The sequence below is a fragment of the Phaethon lepturus genome, unplaced genomic scaffold (assembly GCF_000687285.1).
Source record: "Phaethon lepturus isolate BGI_N335 unplaced genomic scaffold, ASM68728v1 scaffold2781, whole genome shotgun sequence".
NCBI classification, from domain to species: domain Eukaryota; kingdom Metazoa; phylum Chordata; class Aves; order Phaethontiformes; family Phaethontidae; genus Phaethon; species Phaethon lepturus.
Window position 1 is genome coordinate 41,796 of NW_010519631.1, and position 18,983 is coordinate 60,778.

At 37.0% G+C, this 18,983-nt stretch overlaps 1 protein-coding gene across 1 annotated transcript in view; it reads left to right on the forward strand.

Annotated features, from left to right (window-relative positions):
* LOC104628489 (breast carcinoma-amplified sequence 3-like) overlaps positions 1-13,624 on the forward strand; it is a gene marked incomplete at its 3' end in the record, with an annotated part of 54,492 nt that extends 40,868 nt beyond the window's left edge. The window contains exons 7-8 of the mRNA XM_010297097.1: positions 9,327-9,434; positions 13,548-13,624. Of these exons, the coding sequence (XP_010295399.1) occupies positions 9,327-9,434; positions 13,548-13,624 (185 nt within the window). The remainder of the gene's footprint in view (positions 1-9,326; positions 9,435-13,547) is intronic.
* Positions 13,625-18,983: the final 5,359 nt, after the last annotated feature.

Here is an 18,983-nt window from a genome sequence, read left to right on the forward strand (position 1 = left end):
CCTGTAGTGCTTTTTGGATAATAAACCTTTTGAATTAGGACTTTTCCTGCTGTGTGCTGTTGTAAAGTGTCTTGTATGTTCATGCCACTGTGATAAATGCTATTTGTGGTGCAAGTGTGTAGTATGTGCATTATGCTCTATTGTTAAAATAAGTGGATGCACTTGATCTCCTGGAGGGGAGTGCTGGCCTTGTTACTAGCTTACAAGCAGCACTTGACAACTGATTCACGCGATGGTAATTAGAACAGCTTTGCAGGATTCTCTGTATCTAACACTTGACAGCAAATATCAGCTAGTGAACTGATAAATAAGGATAAAACAGTGGGTCAGAAGCTGGCTTGGAAGCCAACAGAAAATAGGGTAATTTATATTTTTATTTTTTAAAAGAAACTGAGGCTTGTAATCTTCTGTAATAGAAGAGAGACTGAAATATGTGTAGACAGAGGAGAACTTACTTTTTCTCCTAAAAATCAGTGAACTCCAGATATTAAGTTAATTCATTACCTTAGCTAGCCATACAGAGAGTATAGAAGTAAACAGCATAGCAATTGCCTGCCATGAAATTGGCTTTTTGTTAAATGTTCTTGAATCCCTTCCAAAGGTACACTGTTGCAAACGTTTTGCTAAAGATAGGTAGCTTCTACCATAGCTCTTTAATTAAATTGATAAAAAGTTAATAGATTATAAGGATGTATGTGATTGTCCTTGAAAAGGACAATGTGTACAGGGCTGGGTAGAACATCTTAAAACCACTTAAAAATGTTAACATATGCATTAGGATAGACCCGAGGAATAAGGCGAAGAATTAATTTGCTTTACAATAAGCTTATTTTAATGTGCAATTACCATTACGTATTCTTTGAACAGTGTTACAAAGCTTGTAATCATGTGTCAATGCAATTTATTTAGTTACAAGTTTTGCCTGTAATAAAGTTTAGCTTCTTTAAGAATCATTGTTGCTAAAGACAAAAGGGGCCTAACCTTGGCTTAGATAGATAAAATATAGCATGGTTGCTTAACACATTTGTCCTCTATAATTTATACTATTACTTTATACCTGGGCAGCTAGTTATGACAATATAAATTCGCCTGTAAGCAGGAAAGGTTTATACAGCACCACACCTTCCAGTAAAAGATAGTTATTTTCACCTGAGGGTAGGGATTTATGTCACTGCAGAGGCAGAAATACAAGACACTGACCGTTTTCCTGCAGTGGTTTACAAGCTTCAGGACCAGCAGACCACTGTCAAGCCTCAGGTTCTCTCACAGACCACGACCTGAGTTATGCACGGAGACGGAAACCAGTCCTTCCTGAGTCAGCCCTGAGTCCTCCTAAGTTAGACTCTGCGCTGTGAAGAAGTGACTGAAACAAACTACTACTAACCTTGAAACCAGACAAGTAGCAGGGGAAATGATTAATGCAGCTTTTGAACATTAGCATTGGTAAGATGTAGGGATTGAGGCTTTAAATATTGTTTTGATCTTTTTCAAGGATTTTCATCGAAAGGCTCTGAAAGGAGTGGTACCTCTATTCCCAGTTCTTTGCATCTTTGTTCTTCCTACCTGATCTAATGTTGCATGTTACTTCACCTTTTATCTATTTCCTTTCTTCAAAAATTCAGTGGTTTACTTGCACATTGTAGACGCAGATGGCTGTACAACTTTTTGTCTAGTTGTTTTGGCACAATCACACAAGCCCCATCTTTTTTCTTTCCACACACAAACCAACAATAGGGCTTTCTTTTGGTATGTCTTTTTTTTTTTTTTTTTGTATTCAGGCTGAGACTTGTAGTTTACCTGTAACAAAATAGTTTCTGCAGAGTTGATGACTTTTTAAAACATTTTTGTTATGTGCCTGTGAGACTATGAAGATGATGAGGTAAAAGGATAAGATGGAACTTTTTGTACTAGACTGATAGACATGATCAAACTATTTGAGGACGACACAAGAGTGAAGTTTCTATCTCTTGGTATTTAAGACAAATATTTTAGGGCTGTATGAAATAATTTCCTCTCTTGTATTTGAAGGATTAGATTTACTAACATGTGTCTAAGATTGGTACAGGTTTTTCTTATTTAAAACTAAGTGCTTCCATGTTCTTTGCAATTTGTGGTACACTTAAAATGTCTCTGCTGCTTTGTGTTTCATTGCTACACACACATTTTTGGGAAGTGTCACTTTCTCAGAAATCGTACTCCGCTTTTCCTGATTTTGAATGGATCTGTTAAGTACTGTGAGTGAAAGTAAGAAAATTACTTACAGAGTTGAGCTTTCAAGCTTTTATTCTGAAAAGTTGGGATGCAGAGAGCGAGGGAGTTCTAGGGGACTAGATGGTGAAAGTTTTAATGAAAGCTTTTTCTGCAGTGGTGTTTAAGGAATAAATAATGCGATCCTTGGATTTTTTAAATTTTTTATTCTTTTTTTAAAAGAGTTTTCATTCTGGTGTGCATCCTTCAGAAAGAAGGTGAGAATACTGCAGTATGAAGAGAGCTCAGAGGAGGACTGCAAATATGTGCTAAGGCTGGAAAACAAACCTTACAACATAAGGCTTAAAAGTCTGTTTCAAATTTATTGCAGATTAGTTAGTGATTGGATTGCTTTGGGTGCTTACTGACGTATGGAAAAGATAACTCAATGCAGTAAGCTTTTTTGTGTTGTTGACAGAGACATAAAAGCTGCAAAGTAAAAATTCTATCTTGCAATAACAAGTAATTTCATAAAAATAAAATTATCTAAATGTTGGAACAACTTACCATAAAAATAGAGGACTCATTGTTGCTCACGGTCTTTTAAGACAAGATTAGGTTGCTTGGTAAAAAATAATTTCTTTGAGCTTCTGGGACATTTTGTGCATGGCCTGGAAAGAGATGATCCTTCTAGTATTGAAATCCGTTAATCTGAGCAAACCTTCTTCAGGGGCTTGAGGAGAACAGAATTGCCTTTGTGGTCTCAACATGCTAATAATATTAGTACAAAGATCATAATCAAATCTCGTGCTTCAACTTTCCAGTGTAAAGGTTCAGGAAGGAGTTTTTCCAATATACAATTAATTAACTCTGTACTGTACTCATGTTTTGTTTTGCTTTTCTTCCCCTTCTGTGAAGCATCAGAGAGTGGCCACAGCTAGAACAGATTGCTGGATAATTTTAACCACCGCACTGGTATTTAGGAACTTTTATTTGTGTCACTGTCAGGCTCCTTCTCATTCCTGTATGGAAATAACTTTTTCTTTACCAGTAAGTTTTTGGTAGATCTGATGCTATATGGGTCATCTGGGCGTACCTTGTCCAGCCAGTTCCTTGGACTTGCTGCCGCTTTTCTCTCTCCTGTTTTCTACATATGACATGTTGTTCAGTGCCAGCACCGAATTGCTTTTAAAGCATGTGAGCTAGGTATAAGAATAGATACCTAGGTGAAACTTAATGGTCTGCATTAGACAGGATGTCTAGGTGATGTAATGGTCCCTTATGGCTCGACAGTGAAATAAACTCTCTTTTGTGAAATAAATTTACTGATCTGCATAAGGTGTGCTGGAAGGCTTGAAGCTTCTCTAGGTTTAACTCTTATTAGCCTTTCCCAGGGAATGTAATTCCAATTTGTGGATTTGTCACTACTTTTATCAGTTGGTACTCGTGTATAAGGGAAGCAAGATTTGGCCTCCAAGATATGCAAATAGCATTTTCTAGCTGCTAGGAAGCAGTGTTCTCTAGTTGCTGCAATAACAAATATCATTTTAGTCTTTAATAAAATAGCTATCTTTAGTAAGACATTTTCTGTAATTTTTGTCATATCTGGGTTTTTTTGTATCTAGCTTCAGAAGGTAATGGACATCATTCTGTTCAAGTCAGTAGAGATTATGTTAGGCTGTTCCTTTATACTCTGCAGTAACTTACACAGTTTCACAGCCCAATCCCATCAAATTTGAATACGAATTTGTTGAATGTTGTTTAAATAACTTGCCAGATCTTTTGATACTTGGAAGTATCAAAACTAGAATAGTAATTAAATGAAAGACATTTTTCTCATATGTTAGATGAAGTATGCTGATCAGTGGAAATTTTTAATGATTGTTTTCATTATAGAAAACTCTTTACGTTGCAACACACATTAGGAAGCAATACATGATGGAAGAAGAAGAAATCTTTTTTTTTTTTTTTAGTGTGGAAACTATAAAAGAGAAAGAAAGGGATTGTTACTCCAGAAAACCTGCTGCTAATATGTGCAATATTTGTTCTGAGTAAATATAGAATGAAACTGCCTTGTAAGGCTACGGAACAAGGCAGATGTAATGTAATTATTAGTGTAATTAGAGCAAGATGGAGCTCATTGTAATGCAGTTTCAACAGGCGAGAGGGACATGCAGCATACTGCGGATTGGCACCTTAGACGAGGATCAATTTATGCATCGCAGCTGGAAATAAGCTATTTTCCATGTTCATCGTGTGAAGTCAAGTTACCAAAGACAGACTCTGGGTAGAGAATGCTGTAGTGATTTTCTGTAGACAGCTATGTCATCTTTAGTGAAGAACATCAAGCCATAACAACTGAATCAACAAATGCTGAGGTTAACTGATCTTTAGAACAGCTTTTTGTGACGAGCTTTGATAGCCAATTTGTAATACTGATATTGCTTAGAATCCTTGTAACGTCATGTTCTAGCTAAGTTTTTTCTGTATTTGTTAGATCAGTCTGTGATCTCTTCATGTGATCTCAATAATTTGATACCATTTCACCTTTTTCTAAAGTTTTCATTCATTTTGTCATTTTAATACATTAACACATTGGCTATTAATAGTAATTAATTGACTGTTTTCCAAAAGAAATTTGCAGAGCCTGTATAAAGGTGTATAGGTGATAGAATATATTTTTGCTGTAACAATGTCCTGTATAACTGTATAGTTTTCCCTAATGAAGGCGGTAATTATTATTTTAGCTATTTCGTTAATATCTAAAAAGTGTTAGAATGCCATAACTTCTGTCATTGTTCTTCAAAGTGACATCATTGTGTATCTCATCAAGCTTATATAGAGTAAAAAAAAGTTGGTTGATGAAGATGTTTCCCTTGATATCTTTTTCTAAAGATTCTAGTCCTATCTTTTGTGAAGATGGTCTAAAATATACAATGATGCGCTATGTTGGCCAAGCAGCTTCCACCCCGAGATGATTTTTTTAAATGCCACAATTAACTGGAAAATGCCTTATGTAAAGAATGCCTTATGAAGGCCTGGTGGTCAGCTTTTTCAGCAAAAGCTCTATTTCAGTTTAATGCCTCCCAGACTTTTTTTTTTTTTCTTTCTGGGCCCATGGGTCCATTCTTTAATTGATGTCCGTTTTCTCTTTGAGCACGATGTTGTTCAGCACATGCCAGAGTGGGGACAGGCAGCAGGGAGGAAAGTAAATACTTGTGCACAGGCAGAGTAAAATCTTTCTAGGCACAGAAAACTTTGGCCTCATGTTGGTTCAATCAGTCTTCTCCTTTTTTCCCCATATAAAAACTGTGTGTGGTTTGTATAGTATGTTTGTCTCTGTATGCAAACATTTTACACAGAGCTTTTATAAATGGTGTGACTCATAGCTAGCAAATCTGTGAAGAGGTGATAGTTATGTTGTGATGCATAAGCGCAGATGTACTCAAGTGCCAGCTGTACAAGGCATCTGTTATTTTTCTTCTGTCCCTGCGCTGCAACAGTCAAATACAAGAAGATAGAAGAGCCTGGCTGTATTTGTGTATTTATTATTGCCAACGTTTTGAAGTCGATGCTGAATTTGTCCATTACCTTTAAAGAAGTCGTTGATATTTCTGCATTAAGCAACTATTTTAACAATCAGGATACGTAACAAAAATTTGTCTATAATACGTGGGAGTAATTTGCAAGAATTTTATTTGTGACAGACTTAATGATATTACCAGTCTGCAAAACCCAGTGTTTTCACATTCCTGTCTTAATCGTTCCCCGTTACATAATCATCACTGGTACACTGAATTATGATCGGAGCCCTTCTCACTGATGAGACTTGCGTGAACCTTCAGTTTATCAGAAAAAAAGCTTTTTAGCTAGAAGTCTCCTTGTCTTACTGGCTCCAAAATGCTGGTAGTTTGCTCGCACAGCTTAGGAGAGGCCATCAGCTAGTATGTTCCAAGCACATTTACTTAAAATGTCTGTAGGATCCTCTGATGAAATGAATGTTCGTTACTCTATTCCTGAAACGGAGCAAGATGTGGTAATTTTAGTTTTGTACAATTCAAAGATTTCGAGAGCTTCCGACTGTCGAGAGAGGCTTTTGCAAGTTGGTGGGGCTCCATCTTGCAATTAGGAGCAGTTCAGTGGAGGCCGTCAAGTGTCAGAAAAAGCTGTATTGTGCTGCAGCTCTGGTGGCAAGCTAGTTCTAGTTTTTGCAGCCCTATTGCACATCTTTTATTGCTCAATTCATGTGCTTCTACTTCCTTTCTTGCTTCCATGCTTGTTAGACCTTTCCCTGAGCCCTTTTGGTGAACTAACCGGGGGGAGAATTCCCTCTAAAGGAGAGAGATGGAACAAAGTGTTATTTTTCTGTTCATTTAATATGCTGAAATGGGTCGATACAGAATCCATTGCATATCAGAGGCCAGGAAAGGAAATTGCATAGAATCACTGAGCTTTTGACATCACTGAAGTGGAGGAGAGAAGAATAGCTTATATTACTGCTTGTGAGTTGTGTAGGCTAATCAACGTACTCTTGCTATTCTGTAAGGGCTATGACAGAAAAGTGAATCCTTAGAACTGTGTCTATAATCCTTATTCTCCTGTTCTAGAACAATTGCTCCTGCTGCTAGCTGAGGAGATATAAACGAGGGTAAAGAAAGACTATTCAAAAGGCTCATACTTTTAGGATGGTTGAGAAATAATATCTTTGGAAAAGAAGTTAAATTTTGCCACTTGGGAGAATCCTTGTTGGTTTTTCCCCGCTTTCTCTCCCCCCCAAGTTGAAAACATGTTATTGTTATTGAGTTGTTACTGAGGCCTGATCAATGAAGAACTTGACATTATGGATCGGCATTATATCATTCCTCGCTTAGCTACACAGCTTTTGGAGTAGAATTTATAAGTTTAAATTATGTAATTTAATGAATGTTGTGTCTCGTGAGTTAGGAGTGCTCAGTAGCAAATGAGGTTCGTAACAGCCATTGCTTTGAACAAGGAGAGGAACTGCAATAGCCAGAAGGAAATGGTAGGGAGAGAGAAGCCTTTTCTAGTCATTGAAACTTTTTTTTTTACCTTTCCACCTTTGAAAATATTGCCAAAGAAAGAGCAAGCACTTGTGCTTCCACCCTTTTGTGTCACAGTTGGTGGAGAAGCACTTAGCCAAAAATTGGGACTTTCCTGGGAAAGCATCCTTGGCTATCTTGAAGACTTGTGATAACGCCGAGTTGTTATGGAACAAGAGGGGACTACAGGTGTGACTTTTTCTGGCTATTGCCATTTGGTTTTGCCATTTAGGTCCTAGGAGCATCCTCAAATGTATTTGACCTTGTCTTTGTATTTATTTCAGGAAATAGAAATAACATACATATTGTTTTCCGATCATAGATTGCAGTGTACCATGGACTGAAAAGAAGGATAACATTTGGAAGAAGGTCTTTTGAATTGAGCTAGGTAGAATTTCAGAGTACTTCTGACCTAGTCCATACTACCACTTGATCATTAGCACTTGAATTCAAGTTCCTGGTTTTTAGCCAGTGCGGTTTAAAAAAACGTTGGTAGAATGGTCTTACCATGGTCAGCCAAAAGGAAGGTATGACATAATAATAATAACAATTATTCATTTGAGTGAGAGGATTGTTACCCATAATTTTGTTGGTGCAATACTTATTAGAAGTACTCCTGAGTTGTAGTCATGTAGTTAGCTATAAGTCAAGTCAAAATGGAACTGTTCAACGCAGGCTTATATGGAAATAGTAATCAGTATCAATTATGCTAATATAAATTTAGCTCTACCAGCTTCTGTGATTTGTGTTTTGAAATAAGAATCTGTATACCCTTTTATCAAAATAATAATTTCCTGTAGGTGATAAATGTACTTAAAACAAAAGAAGTTTGTACGTAGACCTTGCTGTGGTTTTCTGCGTTTTCTAGCAGCAATGAACTACTAATGTAAAGTAACTAGACTTGAGTGTCACTGTTTTAAAAGTGTTTTTGAAGAGCCTTTGAAGTGCTTAAAAGTAATAAATAGCACCCTCTAGTTATTAGCCTAGGTATGTGCCTAGAAAAATGTATATTTTGGGAAGAATTTCAGTAGGCAAAATGTCAAAACTTATTTTTGCTATTATTTCTTTGACAGTTGTCTTTCTGTGCATATATTGTACATTGTTTCTCTGCTGCATATTTATTGTACGTACCATCTTGAGGCATTTGAGGTAAACAAATTGGCATTTGTACTCCAGTTCTCCAGAAAATTCTCAAGCAGCTTGAGCAGATCCACAAGACAAGCAAGTGTTGTGTCAAGAATTGTGTTAAACTCTGTAAAATAAAACAGATATGGGCAAGGGGAAACACCCTCCTTTACCAATACTTGGTATATGTTTGTACAGCTGGAAATTTGTGCTGCTTCATATTCGTTGACCTAGAAGTAGCCAACATTTTAATGCGTTTTTGGAGGGGAAAAAAGGTGTTATGGAAAAGAACTGCCACATCAAAGCCTCTCCTCAGCTTGTAAAATGGTTTCCACCACTACCTTCCTCAACCCTATCGGAACACTCAGCACTTTCTCCCTCTCAAAAGAAAGCAAGCCTTTTTATTAAGAAATGGCCTTAGAGTTGTATTTATATTAAAATGATAAAAGTGACACAAAGCAGTTGAAAAGATCTGTGTAGTTCAAACAAAAGTCCATCAGAGATGTAATGTAAATTCTGTGAAATGTGTCTCTATCAAATCGAGCCATATGATTCAGCTGTTGCGTAGGGTGAACGAAGTACTCCCTTTAGGAAAGTGTTACTCTGTGGAATATTTTTTAAATACCGCAAACATAGTGTAAAACTTCATGCCTATCAAACGGCTTGTATTTTGCTGGTCAGATCTGATGTTCCAAAGTCTTATTTGTGAAAAAGGAAACTAAGTGCTTCATAGTTATTTTCACAATAGAGGTTTTTGACCATTGTGGATATTGTAATTCAATTTTAATCACACCTTCCCTTAATGTAGAAGGCTTATATTGACCCTTTTTATTCTGCTTATATTGCTGGATTTCTCGTTTAGCATGCCAAATAATATAGTGAGGCTGAAATAATTTTAAAATAATTTTACAAAAAATCCTTCTTTCCATTAAAATCTTTTTTAATTCATTTTAGCACAAGCCCACCTTACTGCTGTGTGGACCTTTATTCTTTGCGAACAGGAGAGATGGTCAAGTCCATACAATTCAAAACTCCTATTTATGATCTGCATTGCAATAAAAGGTAAGGATATTTACTATACTTTTTTTTCTATGTTAGGGCATGTAAAACTTTGACTTTCCTATAAGTATAGCTTTGATTCTCCATTTCTCAGGTAATATTTCAGTTTGAATATGACAATATGCTTCTCCAGTGTCTTTCATTTAAGAAGCTCAAAATATTTTGCATCTGAAATCATTTAAGCTTCTTTCAGTTCTGACGAGGGTGAGCAGGAATCGTTGGAATCCTCTATCATCCACCTACAGATGAAGAAATGGGATCACCGAGAGTTTAAGCAGTATAAAGCACTATAGACTTTATGTCTCTTTTCTTTGTGTTCTATTGTTCTGCCAGATCTATTGCCTTCCTGCATATCCACAAAAATCCTAGTGTGCTTTCTGTGGTCTACAGAAAATAATATTCCTGTGAGTCAAATAACAAAGCAGCATCTCTTAGTTGGGATATTGTCACCTAATTTCTGAGAGAAAATGGCTTAGAAGGCTGAGCATCAGGTTGGAAATACCTTGCTTCCATAGAACTGCAAGTTCAAATTTTTCTGAATTAACGTCAGATCTTCATCTCTCCAAGACATGCAAAACCGAGCACCATTGTAGTTTACTGCATCTTTTTAAGACAGAAAACTCGTGATCCCAACATGAGGATCTTGATGGTCCCTTGGAACTCCTGATGAGAGAATTTCATGCAGTGACTTTGGTCAAAGTCTGTGATTGTGCTGCTTACGTTAATGCTTCCTTCCACCCAGCTATTAATGTTATTAGCCATTGTATGTCTTCAGGTACCTTATGGAAGTTGTGGAATATGATTCCTGTAGAGCACTAAATGAAGAAATCGCTGCATTTCTTTGGCAATATGTATTTGTTGGCCAGAATTGATGGTCCTTCAGTAAGGAAGTTGGCATAATAATACAAATAACAAAACGTCAGAATGATATGTTTTATGTGCCTGTTTTGTATGGCAGTAAGTAGCATGCTTGTATATGTGAAGACCATAAAAGAATATGAGCATCTATTGAACTCGTGCAACTAAGGGAAGTTAGCACTGTTGGAGACTGGATGGGGAAAAAAAATACAACACACCCACCCCCAACCCTAGAAGCCACAAAGGTTTTGTTAAACATACATTTCTATCATTGTACCATCAAAACCTAAACATTAACAACTACATTAGTTCAAGTAGAGGTTACAGAAGAAAAGTAGTACTACTGAACAAACACCTTTAATATCACAACTAATCTAATAAGGAGGAGGATATTTTGATGGCATAAATGTTTAAAGAAGTAAAGCATGGTGGTTTGTTGTTTTGGTTTTTTTATCCCCATCAATCTGCTTATTGATTGTTACATCAAAAAATAGTTTCACTGAAGTAGTTGAGTTGGTGAGAGTTATGTGTCGTGAATAGGTCACTGTTCCTTTAAAAACTGTCAGAAGGAGTTCTGTACTTATCTGTGCAACTGTCCCTTGAAAAATTTAAAGTTCCCTTGTGTACTGTGTGATGATAGTAAATCTTTCCAGTCTGGCCTCCTAGCAGAAGAAAAATCCAATTGTAAAAACAGTCAAGAGGCAAATCATCATTCAAAGCCTCTCCCAACTAAAAAGTCTTTCCAGGTGCTAATGTTTCTTTTCCTAAGTGATAAAAATGGAAAAGCTACTTCAAAGCTGTGTGGCTGTATCCAGGGTAGCTGCTTTTCTGGAACGTATCAGATTCTGTTATTATCCAAGGAAAGCTCACTATTTCGGATTGAAAATGCATTAAATGTGGCCAAGTGCAGCACTAATGGTGCGTTAACCGTATGATAGACTAACGGAGTCCAAAATTTGAATTTAAAATAAAATTTGAGTTGCAGAAGAAGGGAAAACTGTTTGTTATTTATGTATTTATACTCTAGAATCGTCCATCCAGTAGGTTTCATTTATGCAGACAGATAGTACATCTTCAAAGAGTAGAAAACAAAAATCTACAGGATTGGGAACTATTGCAATCGAATACACGTAGTTTTTCTACATATTCTTTACACTTGCACATCCATTCAAAGTCTTTCCATTCTTCATTGGTTAACTTTCTTTTAGGCCTTGTGGAAGAAGTTAGAATTGATACATTTTCTTTTGTTTTTCTCTCCTGCAGTTTGTAGCAATTGGAAGATGTGTCATTCAACTATACTATTTTGTCCCAGACTAATATTAATTTATATATGCAGAGTTAATAACTTTTAAAAATTGAGATTCAAAATTAGGAAAGGGGTGGGGAAGCATCTTTTTCACAATGAGAGAGCTACAAGCAAATAAGAAATCCTGCATTAATTTCTTGTATGACTTAACACATCTGAATCCCCCTTGTTGAGTTACGTGTTCTGCCCTCTTCTTTTGGCAAGTAAACTGCTCGGTCTGAAAGCGTACATGTGCTTCCCATTCTAGGTCTGCAAATCTGTGAATATGAAAGACTTTTGTCTGAAAATGTCCCTTGATTTCTACCTTCCTTCCAGGAATTTGTGCTTCTCCTTGTTTCTAGATAGCGGCATGCTAATAAACAGAGCAGCGACAAAGTCCCAGGACGAGATGTTATAAGCCAAAGAGTCCTGAAAGAGTTTGAGATACAGAACAGAGCTTATTGCTTTAATCAGCTTCTGTTTGAGACCAATAGAAGGCGGCTAGTGTTACACCAGCCTATTGAAAAGGCCTCACAAGTTATCTTGGGAACTACAGATGCAATCGAATCGAATATATTTGGTAAATATATTGGTAAAAATAATAGCAAAATCAAATAGCAGACATGCAGATAAATCATGTCTGTTGGAGGAGCATTAGTACAGTTTGTAGGTGGGAACTGTGACTCAAAACTTATTCATCTGAAAACATCAGCAAGCATGTGGGTAAGGTGTATATTTTGATTGTAGTGTGGTCCTTCACCAGAGTGTCTTACAGGTATTGAGCTCTCACGGCATAAGAAGGTGTTCTTCTGGCTAAACAGTTAAAAATAGAAGAAAAAAAAGAGGAGTTAATGACTGGTTTTCACACTGATGGGAGATAAGCATCACTCTTTACCCGAGGATATGTGTCAAGATGATGTGATTCATCATCTTTTTAAACATTATTCTATACTGTAACAGGCAATCATAATTTTCAGATAAAGCGTTAGGTGTGTATTTTAGTCATTGAGAGATGTGGTTTAGTTTTTTTTTTTAGCTAACCTCATATCTCTACAATTAAAACTATTAGAACAGCATTTAATAATGCTCCATATTGTCAGCTAATTAAAAAAAATACTGTCTTGTATTCTTCCTAATGAGAAAATAATAAGATTCTTAATTAATTATGTCATATTCCTAAATGCTCCAGATGGCTGGTAGATTTTTGTCTGTTTATTTGTCGGCTTCCCAGGTGGTTCCTTCATTTCAAGAGTTTAAGAACTTGGTTTTGTGAAGTCATCAGTGTAGGAAAAGATGTATCCTAGTTTAGTTATAAAGCTTTCAAGATGCTTCACTTTCCAAATTTGGCCTCTATTAATTTAGACAGCACAGTGTTTCATGCATAGCTATCACGTGCCCTTTATTCTGTTACTTTATTTCAAGTAATGAACAGGTATTTTACAATAAAAGTATGTATGTGTTCAAGTGAATACATAAACATACACCTGTGATTTTGCTAATTGACACAAATCCTGCTTCTCTCAACTGTATTTGTGTGCTGATGTTCTTTGCATGAAAAAACCCTCTGCTTTTAGTAAATAAGATGGTTTAATAAATTTGCAATGAGATGGGCAATGGGATTATTTCAAATTTAGCTTGTCTTCTACCGATTGTTGATTTGATTGTTATTTGAGTCATTGAAAGTAACTCAGGATCCTTGCAATTCCATTCTTTCTTTCTAATGGAGCTTTTACTGCAGGAGGTATATCATAAATATGCTGTGTTGTTCTGTATCAGATCAGTGTACTTCCTGAAATGAAGGTTATGTGGTTGGGATGAGAGAGAATCCTCAATAACTGCCATGTACTGGTAACCTGGCAGTTTATCACTGTAGAATTTATATTGATGCTTTTGAAATAATTACATTTAGATATTGAATCTTTAAACCAATGCATTTAATGTTTAAAGTACACATTCCATTTATGTGTTTTCAGGATACTTGTTGTAGTCCTGCAGGAGAAAATTGCCGCCTTTGACAGCTGTACTTTCACCAAAAAATTCTTCGTTACAAGTATGTATAATAATGAGGTTCTAATAATTCTAGTGGTGGAATGAGATAAAACAGATTTTTTGTTTGTTTGTTTTTATTTCTAAATCCTCAAAGGAGGTCTTGATGACTTAATTTGCTTAAAAAAAAAATAAAATCCAAGTGTTAGTTTGGTTCTTTTGCATATTTATTGTTGCTGTAACTAATTTCTCACTGTTGAGAAGAGCACCTACACTGACATCCATAGGTAGCTGAAAAATTCTTTCGTTTATTTTTCACAAATATGTGCAGAAGTTTCAGGTTTTGAGTTTCAGGCTGTACGCATAAGCAGCAGTATGAAAATACATCGCCAGCGATCTGCCCGCTTTTTCATTTTCTCTTTTTCTTTAGGCCCAGATACATCGGGGTTTTTTTTATTAGTGTGTCCTTACTTTAGCAGGTCCCAAAGCTCGAGCAGGTCAGTAAAGTTCTGTAGTAGAAAAACTGTAGGCAGGTATTTGCCTGCAGGTGCTTTTACTTATTTCTTGAGCACGAAGGAGCTGTTTGCTCGGACTCCCCTCTATCCCCTTGTACCCTACGACTTGTCTCCCCAGAGGAGGCAGTTGGCTGTAAGAGGTAAGGTGCTCTCCAAAAGCTGTTCCTGTACTGTACACGTCCCTTTGCTGCCCCAACATCTGTAACACGGTAATTGGTACGTCCGTAGAGAAAACTCTGTGTTTTCTCCTGCTTGTGCTCTGCTCTGTCACTGGATGTGGTTAGGATTAGGATGTCATTTACCTGCTCCCAAGACTGTGTGTGTTATCTATGTAATGCTAAACACCAAGAAAGTATTTATCCCAGAGAAAATTAAAATCTTATCTGTCCAAGCAGCTAGTGACTAGTGCTACTGTTTATCAGTTAGAATTGCCTCTTAAAATCTGTAATCACTGAGGAGTCATAATTTACTTTGGAAGGATCAGAATTTCCTTGTTAAAAAGGAGAATCTGAAATTCCCTGAGTGTATTTTCAGTCACAATTGGAAAAGTTCTAAATTATCTTTTTAGATTATCTGTGCATTTAAAGAAAAAGTTAGGAGAAGCTGTTTCTTGTAATAGTTTGAAGAAAATCGGCGTTACGCAGTAATATTAAAGTTGCCAATAGGTGTCAGTTTCTTCCTATACATGGCTGGAAGATATCAGGAGTCTGCTGGGGTTCAGCGAAGAGAGCCAACTGGGAAGAGGCTCGTTTGTGTCCTTCTAGTCCTCACTCCTCCTTTTTAGTCCACCAACAAGAATTAGGGTACAAGCCTTGCTTTATTTTAGATCAAAAATAAAAAAACTCAGTTAAGTGTGTACTTTGACAATTTGTATGCTTTTCTAATTCCAGGTATTTTGTTGTTTGTTTGTTTTGTTTTTAAATAAGATACTGCTATTTGTTTTTAAAAAATGAACTGTATTTTGAGGAACAGGAATATCCTATTCTTAACCATAACTTTCTATTTGCCGTGCGTTTTTGTGGAACAGTGGTGGAATTTAAAGAGGATAAAATAAAGCTTTTGGCGATATTTACCATATTATTTGAAAATCCAAAGTCCTGAAATGTCAGTATTCACAGTGTATTTCTCCAGCTGTGCTGTGTTTTTTAATACGAGAAGCTTAAGATGTTCTCAAACTTTTTTCTAGTTCTGGGGTTCCAAAGCTCAGTTAAAGACACCCCTCATTTTGCACTAGGCATTTTTGGGAAGGTGCAGGACCCCGCAAGCAGCTGCCACCACAGCTCTTCCCCTGTCGCCACCCCGACTTGCCCGTGGCCGGTGACAGGGTGTGACTGGGCAAAAAGACGTGTGCTTTTTTCCTAGATGAGTGGGTTTCTTGGACCTGTGCGGGTGAATAGTTGTGCTGAGGATTTTGAAGCTTAGTTGTTTCACTTAATGGCTTATGCTATCAAGCGGATGTTATGCTCTGGCATGTTGAAGGCAGCAGTAAAGCTTTTGTGTAAGCTTTCAGATTTCATACGTGCTGAAATCTCTTTGACTTAAGAGTATATCTTTAAAGGCTTAAGCTGCTCTGTGTTTGAAATTTGATGTAAATGAGCTACCTAGATAGCTGCATAGATTTTTGATAGTCAGCCAACTGGCCAGCAACTGGGCTCTTGCTGCCCTTTTTTTTTTTTTTTCCTTGAAATTTAGACAAGGGCAGTGCCAGTTTAAGTTGGAAAAGTAGAAATCCCTGGAGAGAAAACTCAGCAAAAGGTTACAGGCCTCTCTGAATTATTGGAGCATCCCTGCTCTGCAGGACAGTCAGCCGGCATCCCGTCTGGATCCATTCTGATCCACCTCAGCTGGACAGTGGCAGTAATGTCACTGGCTGCCCAGAGAATTGTTCATCATGAAGATTCTCAGCTGTGCTATCTGACTGCTTTTGGTCAGAAGTGATGGCATAAAAGGTCAAAAGAATTAAATTAGGATCACTAGCTCTTTGAAGATATTTCCGTTACTGTGTAAACCATTACGTAGAAAAAGAGAAGTTTTTTTTCAAGATTTGGTGATGATGTGGAAATCGCATCTTACATCCACATCAGCTATGTGGCGTGGGAACCTTAGAACCTCACTGAGACAGCTACAAAGCAAATATAATTAAGCAGAAGCTCTTGTCCATTTTGTTGACTATTTATACATAGAAATTAAATGCAGAATGTACAATTAAAAACAGTGTCAGGAGTTCTGAAGTTTGGTGTTCCTCAGCAATGCTAATGCAGCTGTGTTGCACATGAGTAATATTTGCCTTTCTGTTTTTGTTTTTGTGGTTGAACGTGTAGCTTAATATATTGTTGTAATAAATATACCATAAAATATTCAGGATGTAGAACATGGTCAGGTTCGTGCTGCTGTTGGAATGTTTAACTCCTGCATTTCCTGATTTTTCTTGAGCAAATTTGACATATTACTAATATCTTCTTTTTTTTCCCTGCATGTGATTAGATGGAAATGTGCTGATTTGACTTGAATGGCAGAGCGCCAGCACATTTTATTTGTGCCTTTTGTAAAAAAAAACTCAGTGTACAGGTACTCCAGTCTTGGTGTGTGAATTTAAGACAGGTGCTTAAACATGAAGGGAAAAACATACTGTGGATATTGTAGAAAAATTACCACATATCCTATAATCTGCCCTGTGTGGTATTCTTATTTTTAAATGTCTGCTCAAGAAAGGCACAGCATCAGTCTCCAAAGAAGTCATGGCAGTAACTTTCTTACGGCACTCTGTTCTCTGCTGTGCTTATGTTGGGAGCCAACGCCGTTTCGTTAGGACGAAAGGACTTGCATCAAGGGGAACGTAAAGCCAAACAGTAGTTTCGCATCCTGCACTGTTTTAAGTGCTCACGTGGCCAAATTAAAAAAATTCATTTGATGCTTATAATAAGAATGCATTTCCTTTGGTAGTTGTGAATGTCAAGGTGTGGAATTTAAACAGATTTTTAAATAGTTAAGAGTTTTATTGTGGCTTACTTAAGATTTCCTTCGGAGCCTTTTTCTGCATGCTGCGTTTGACTGAACGATCAGAAACGAAAGTGATGTACAGGCTTTTTTCCCCCTACTTTGCTCTAAACAATAGATGCAGAAAAGCTAAATTTCATTGATTTCTATTACATCAGTGCTTCCTCAACCCTTCTCCAAAAATGCTTGCTTAGTGGAACATTGATGATTATGAATATGGCCTGATGGATACTTTCTTCTCTGTAAAGAATATCCTTTCCACCCCCTGGGCCCTTAGTAAAGATTATCACAGATAACATCATGCATGTAGCATCATCTTTGTGTCCGATAACTAGTGCCTGCTCAGTTTCTCTGGCCCTTCCACTCCTCATATTGATATATTCTCCATCCATTATTCTCTAGGGATGAAGACAGTTATTGCAGCCATTAGCTGGCACCACATTTCTATTGATGCTGTACAGCTAGAGCCTTAAGAGGTAATTTTCCAGATTTTAGTCAGAGTACTTTATTGTATATAAAGTCTCAAAAGACTTGCCTTACCACAAGCCAAAAATTATTCAGTATATGTTAAATGCACCCCACCTGCACCTCTCAAAAGAAATAAAAACCCTCAAACCAAATGGTGTTTGATACTCTAATCTGCAATTTGGATTTGGTATTCCTGTTTGCACTGACATTCACATGCAAGAAATAATACGGTGGTTTCGGTTTGTCACAGGTCTGATCTGGAAATCATCTAGGCTTTTTTGTACATTTTTGTTAGCTTTGTTAGAATTCCTTTTCCCCGATCGGCACACAGGGAGCAGTTTGATCTCTTTGCTTTGAAGTAAAAACACTGGATGTCTTATGAAAAGGTTTAATGCCTGAAGAGTTACATTCTTGAAGGAGTTCTGTTTGTGCGTTTCCCTTCTCAGCTGTGACCAGGGAGTGGCGTTTTTCCTGGGTATCCCACATGCTGTAATAATTGACAGGATTCCTCTGTCTGCCCAGGGAGACTCTTCAGTTTAGATCGAAAGTCCTTAAGGCAGGTGGGCAGCGAGCTCCTGTTTCACACTGTTTTCTTGATCAATGAAGAGAAGCCAAGAATGTTCCTGTGAATTGCATATAAGCAGGTTTTATTTTTATACACACACATATATCTATAAACACACACGCCTTCAGGTAATTTGTAACTGCCTTCCCTGAGAAATGTTGATTTGATCTTGCTTTTACTTTTCAACGGCGTTGTTTATAAAAGCGTTTTTTCCTGAATGTGGGAATCGCCGTATCACTATTACTGGATAATGTTGAAATACTTTTTGAAAAGGTCTTTGGGGCAACGTGGTAGATTTATGGAAACGAATGTCTTTGTTGCTTGCAGGGTGTTTTGCTATATTGCAGGGAAGTACAAATACAACAGAAAAAATGCATAAAGACAGAAACAAGGCATTGGTACCCAGGACGTGTATCTATCCTATCTCCTGGGTTTGACAGTTTTAAAAATTATATGTAGAACAGGAAGTGCTGTTTGTTTCTGTGTGAGTTATTTTTGTCTAAAGCACCCAAATCCTTAAAGGCCAAAACAAAGCCATCTTACTCGCAACGTCCTGCACAGGAACACCTACCTTTATAGTAACATTATTATTTGTCACTATCCAGTTCTCTCAACAAAAAAAGAAAGTAAACCTGAGCTTAAAACATAGTTTGTCCTGAAATCAGTCAAATTTGTGCTAAATTAAACAACCAAGCCTCATCAATATTAAAGGCCACAGGTATTTTTAGTAAAAGCTCTGGTATTGGTCTTGGACCCATAGAGTAACAGTAAAAAACTTAAAACTGCCATCATAGAATTGACAAGGAAAAGAGGTCTCTGTGGTAATAAGAGGAATAGGAATAGGAATAATAACTAATCACAATAACTAATCACAATAA